Source organism: Chaetura pelagica, unplaced genomic scaffold, assembly GCF_000747805.2.
Source record: "Chaetura pelagica isolate M959 unplaced genomic scaffold, ChaPel_1.0 scaffold399, whole genome shotgun sequence".
Taxonomy (NCBI): domain Eukaryota; kingdom Metazoa; phylum Chordata; class Aves; order Apodiformes; family Apodidae; genus Chaetura; species Chaetura pelagica.
In genome coordinates this window covers 1,464,569-1,470,867 of record NW_009970719.1, presented here as the reverse complement: position 1 = coordinate 1,470,867, position 6,299 = coordinate 1,464,569, and the positions used below count along the sequence as shown (strand labels likewise).

Sequence of the window (6,299 nt, the reverse complement as noted above, 5' to 3'; positions counted from 1 at the left end):
GCTCTGTTCTATGGCAGCTCAGTATATCAGAGTAAAATACACTTGATGTTTGCAGTATCTGACCATGACAGGCTACACTGTTACTGACAAATTGATCCTCTATTAAGCATTAATCAAAATATTCAGCTGAATAGCAAAATATGGATATAAGCAGTGGCTTTTGTTCTTTTCAATTTGTTCTACAAGTACAGGAGTACATTTGATTTTTAACTCGGCATAGGGTTGAAAACATGCAGAAATTTGTCTCTCCTCAAAGAGAGGTTCAAAGCTCAGGTGAAAAAAGTGGTCACTCTAAATTCTGTCTATTATGTATAACCACTCCTCAAAAAAGATCAAAGTGGGTTTTGTCAAACACAGTGGAGGAATTTGCTCATTTAAATACTTTGGTACATTTAGTCTTCTAATCCAAATAGAGAAAACAACTTGGCTAAACAATGATATAGACTGGACTTAATATTTTGAAGCAGAGAAAATTTCATTAGCTCTGTGCACTTTCGAACAAAAATAAAACAGTTACTTAAAACAGTAAAAAAATATAATTAAAAATGGTACCTATATAATTTCCTGAACATGTCTGAACCACATACGCAAAGTGTATAAACCAGGCACCTGCAAATGCATTTAGTATTCAGTTTTACTTGTGAGATTTTCCAGGTTTCATGCTCTGTACATCTATAAATATTTTATTCAGAGAAAGCTTTATTATTGATACAAAAAGAAGATTCAAATTAATACCAAATTTCTCCTATCTACAGACGGGTAGGTAATCACACTAATTAATTGAAAATATGGTGTTTCAAGACTGATCCAATTATGTAGAAAAGGCTGCCTGAGGCTGAACTAAGCAACCTCCCATTAGCACACAGCACAGCCACTGTGCAACAGGACAGGAAAAGAATGCAGTAAAATGCAAAACATTATGTTATTTATAACTGCATTAAGGAAGGACTGTGAAAACAAAAAAAGCCAAAGCTCCCCATGGCACACACAGCCAGGGTGAAAACCCTGTCCTTCTAATACATGTCCAATATCCCTTACCAATTTTTAAAAGCTTGTGCTTTATCTTGCCAACTCACTCTGATAAAGGAAAGCTTGTTAGGCTTGTTCCTTCATCAGAATAATCCCTCTGAATCACCACATCAAATTTGTTACTTACATTTTGTACACCAGCATAACAAAGACCAAACAAAATCTGACCTTTTTAATTTCTAAAATCACAGCGAGCACACAAATGAACAAAACCTAATAGTGAAACCTTTTAAATTCACAAACTCAGCTTTTGGCAGAAAAGATGACCAGCAAGTGCTAAAGATCGCAGCATAGCATCATAGCATATGCAGAATTTAATATTGTAGCATATGTGGAATTAAGGAACCATTTAACAAAATTCTAATTTATACACCATTCCATCTACTTTACAAACTATTTTTAGACATTCTGTTGGGCAAATATTTACTCATTTCCACTTGCATTATTGCTACTTTTTCATCATTGCAGTAGTTACACTATTATATCCTGTCTTTGCAGGTATCTATCTTAAGAAAAATGGCCCAGATTAAAAATATACGGCCTGTGCACAGTCCAGTCCACTGGATAATCACATCCTTATGTTTTATTCCCCTGTCATTATCAGATTAGTTCCATCCCTAAATGAACAAGGTGTGGCAGCGCTGTTTCTGAATGGAAGGAAAATAAACTGTCCATATCACAATTAGTGTAATTAATATTTTTTGCCAAGTGAAAAGTTTTCTGATAAACCACTCCTCTTACAAACTTTGTTCTTCTCTATATTGTGTCATTTGTTCTTTCTGAGCATTTTCTATATACTGCTAAAAATACTTAAAGGCTGACAGACCTGGGGCTGTTTAGTCTGAAGAATAAAAGACTGAGAGGGGATCTTATTAATGTCTACAAATATCTACACAAATATGTATATAAATATCTGAAGGGTGGGTGTCAAGAAGGAGGAGGCAATCTATTTTCAGTGGTGCCCTGTGATAGGACGAGGGGCAACAGACAAAAACTGGAAGACAGGAAGTTCCACCTCAACATGAGGAAGAACTTCTTTACTGTAGAGCTGATGGAGCACTGGAACAGCTGCTCAGAGAGGTTGTGGAGTCTCCTTCTCTGAAGACTTTCAAGACCCGTCTGGATGTGTTCCTGTGTGACCTGCCCTGGGTGGTCCTGCTCTGGCAGGGGGGTTAGACTAGATGATCTCCAAAAGTCTCTTCCAACCCCTAACATTCAGTGATTCTATGCCCTATGTGGTCAAAAATCCCATCTACAATATCAGTTTCATTTGTTTATTCATTGCATTGATCATATCCTTTGCATGATATTTTTACATTGCAGCACTGTCTTCCCATCCTGTAGATTTTCTTTTACATACCTTGAGAAGAACAGGAACTACACCGAGTGACATAGAAGTCATTTAACATACTGTCCCTAGCTATTCAAATTTTAGTGGCATTAATAACAAAACTTTTTTTGCTGTCAGGTCTAATATGGGAGGCTTCACTACACCTTTAAGCTCTTTCCTTTCCTAAATAAATACTAATTATTTCAAACAGGATCATCAAAGTTTGAAGAGTGTTCCCTGCAGCAAAGGAGAATGCACAAGGGACATTTTTGCTGGATCACTAATTACTTCAAACAGGCTTGCTATCAATGCCTTCTTTCAATTTATTTTAATTCATTAATCTCTTTTTCAGGATAACTGCTATAAACCAACAGGAAGATACCATAAAATATGCAACAAAAGTATGTGTGTACACAGAGATGGAAAACAGAAACCCACAGATTTTTCAGAGCTTTTGACTTCTTCCAGTAAAGCTTCTGGAATTGAAAGGTGAGTTCTCAAAATATTAAAAGACATTCCTATTCCACCTTAGGAGCCAATGCTTCTAAGTATGGAAACACACATGCCTGGACTCTTTTGACACAACTCTGAAGCAGAACTAGGTGTTTCTCCTAATTTTGCCTCTCTACTCCACTCTGGTAAGACTCCCACCTGGAGTACTGTGTCCAGCTCTGGGGCCCCCAGTGTAAAAAGGACATGGACCTGTTGGAGCAAGTCCAGAGGAGGTCCATGAAGATGATCAGGGGCTGGATCACCTCTTCTGTGAAGACAGACTGAGAGAGTTAGGGTTGTTCAGCCTGGAGAAGAGAAGGTTCTGAGAAGACACCATAGCAGCCTTCCAGTACCTGAAGGAGCTGCAGGAAAGCTGGAGAGGAACTTTTTCACAAGGGCATGTAGTGACAGGATGAGGGGTAACAGTTTTTAAGCTGAAAGAGGGTAGATTCAGGTTAGACATTAAGAAGAAATTCTTTATAGAGTGAGGGTGCTGAGACACTGGAACAGGTTGCTCAGGAAAGTTGTGGAAGCCTCACCCTTGGAAGAGTTCAAAGCAAGGTTGGATGGGGCTTGGAGCAACATGGTCTAGTGGGAAGTGTTCCTGCCCACGCAGTGGGGGTGGAACAAGATGATCTTTAAGGTCCCTTCCAACCCAAATTATTTGATGATTCGATGATTCTGTTTGTTTCCTGCTCTAAATTTTGCAATGACTGTAAGAACCTGTACTGGAAAACAGTACCTTCAGCTGACTGGAATGGAGGACCATTAGATTCAACTTTCTGTAATACTTGGCAACCAGGACTGACTCAGCCTGTATCCTCAAGTTTTGCTCTTTTGGTGGTTAATGCATTGCATTAGGAAGTAGGAGCAATCACAGAAATGAAAATCCATTCCTTTAACTCAGGCTCCTATAGTGGACTGATAGAAATTCCAAGTTCCCCAAGGAGAGTTAAGAACAATGCCTATGAATATAAATGAATATTACAAGATGAACTTTTATAACATACTTTATGTCAAACAGACAACATTGATTCATTTTGACAGGATAAATAACCTCACAATTTTCTTCTCTTGTCCCCAATTTAGACAGGGTAATTGATAGTCTCAAAGTGAATCAATGCAATATTATACATTGCCTTAATAAGAAATTATTTGCTTTGCTTTGTGTCAATGAAATTTGGCCATCCATCTATATTATAGTTGTTATGCAAAGGTTTATTTAAACCTTTGCTACCATTAGAGCTATAAATACCTTCACATTTAGCTTATATACCTGCAACATTTCTGTTCCTGTGGTGGCTCTGGAATCAGCAAACTTTGGAGTACTGTAGTAAAATAAATTGTATGAACTTTATTTTTATGCAACATACTTTTTGGATGAAATAGCTGCTAATAACACTAGAGTTGCGTTAACTGCCAGAGATTTGTGTATGTGTAGTAAAATGCATTAGTTACTAGCTTTTTAACATAAGATTTAACTTATTCTATAACCTGTCTAAGGAAAAGTGATTTCTACAGCAAAAAAATAATCAGAATTGTTGCTTGAATAACAATTAGATATAGAAAATGCTAGCACACGTGTTGTGCACATGTACATACATCTTGAAAAAAGGGTCCTTTTAAAATCTCTTTGGTCACAGACTCAAAACAGAACCTGTAACTTAGAAATATTAATATGCTTATAGAAGTTGTGTGATTATATGATTCATCTGTCCCTTCTATGCACTCTGGTAAAAAAAACCTCCAAACTGTAAAAAAAGCAATAACCCAGCTTTGTTTACAGATGACTGCTTCAACAGATGTGGCTTGAAGTACACACAGACGTGAAGGTCATATTCATTATACTTCACTTTTGAATCTTAACTACAGAGCCCAATTTAGCCAGCCCAAAGAGCGATGCAGATTTTAGGAGAGATTCTCCATAGCCTGTAGACTATACTTATAATTAGAACACTTCAGATACTTTTAAGGTTCGGTGGGAGGAAACCAGTTCTAAGTTCCCAGTTCTTTTCCTGATGTTCCCCAGGATGGCCTGTTTCTATGTCATTTTCATAAAAGTTGTTCCCACAGTTTCACATGTTTTTTACCTACCCTTCAATACACTACTCATTCCACCTGAATATTGGTACCTAAATCAAGGATCTAGCTAAGGAATCTTCCTTGTTGTCTTCTTTGGCAGTGGAGAAGAAGAGGCACCTCCAGTGAGTAATTAGTAAACTTGTCATAGTTGTATGTTTTAGAAAGAGCTTAGCAACAATTTGAGGAGCCTGTCTCACTGTCTATGAAGGGGCTCAAGGCTAGACTCAACAGCTAACTTCAGATGCCTAAGCTAAATGAAACCTGACCCTAGCCTCTTATCACAAAGAAAATGACCAGTAAAACCAAAGCCACACACTTATCTCACTATAAACATGTTGTTATCATTTACTATGCCATTATCTTATTAAGTATTTGTTCACACTATTTAAACTGCACCCAGTGTGACAAACTATGCCAGCGACATTTTTCCACAACTTTGAAAGGATGAGAAAACAGCATCACTAAAAAAATAATAATAATTTAAAAATTAGAAATGGCTCTGCAGGATCTATGTTCACACAGAGAATGTTTCCAGCAAGAAATAGAGAAGGACCTTGGCAGAACCTTAGCAGCACAAAGCACTTTCCCCACCCTGGGTATCTCAACATTCTCCTGCTGCTGTTTCGGGGGATGACAAGGGTCTCTGGTGACTGACCTTCCTCCACTCACCCTGGGGCAGGAGCACCCCCTGTGCCGTATGCTCAGTCACGACCACAGACAAGCCAACCTCATCTAACAGCCCCAAAGGCCTTTAAAACAGTGTGGCCGACCTCTGATCCCACAGCTAAATAACCTGAGCTCTCTCCTCACTGCACAACAGTGGAGCCATTAAATGGTGATGCTACGTACCTCATGCCCCACAGAATAACAGAACTGCAGAATGACAGGAGGGAGTTGGAGGGGACCTCTGAAGATCAAATAGTCCAAACCCCCTGACAGAGCAGGATCACCCACTGTAGATCACACAGGAACACGTCCAGATGGGTTTTGAGCGTCTCCAGAGGCAAAGACTCCATAACCTTTCTGGGCAGCCTGTTCCAGTCCTGTTATCCTCACGGTAAAGCTTTGAACCCCTGTGTCCCAGTTTGTGACCATTGCCCCTCATCCTGTCACTGGACACCACTGCCAAGAGCCTGATCAGGGCCTCCTGACACCCCCTTTGGGTATTTACGTGTGTTCAGGAGCTTTCCCCCTTCAGCCTCCTCCCCCCTCAGGTTACACAGCCTCAGCCTCTCCTCCCAGGGCAGATGTATGAACTGGGGAGCCCAGAGCTGGACGCAGTGCTGCAGATGAGGCGTCAGCAGGGCAGAGCAGAGAGGGAGGTCCCTCCTAGGCCTGCCCAAGCGCCCCTCCAACACACAGCAGT

The 6,299-nt window shown here is 39.7% G+C and overlaps 1 protein-coding gene across 1 annotated transcript in view; it reads left to right on the top strand.

Moving 5' to 3' along the window:
* The first annotated feature begins 5,913 nt into the window (after positions 1-5,913).
* UFL1 (UFM1-specific ligase 1) overlaps positions 5,914-6,299 on the top strand; it is a 22,694-nt gene continuing 22,308 nt past the window's right edge. The window contains exon 1 of the mRNA XM_010006329.1: positions 5,914-5,990. Coding sequence (XP_010004631.1) covers positions 5,914-5,990 — 77 coding nt within the window. The remainder of the gene's footprint in view (positions 5,991-6,299) is intronic.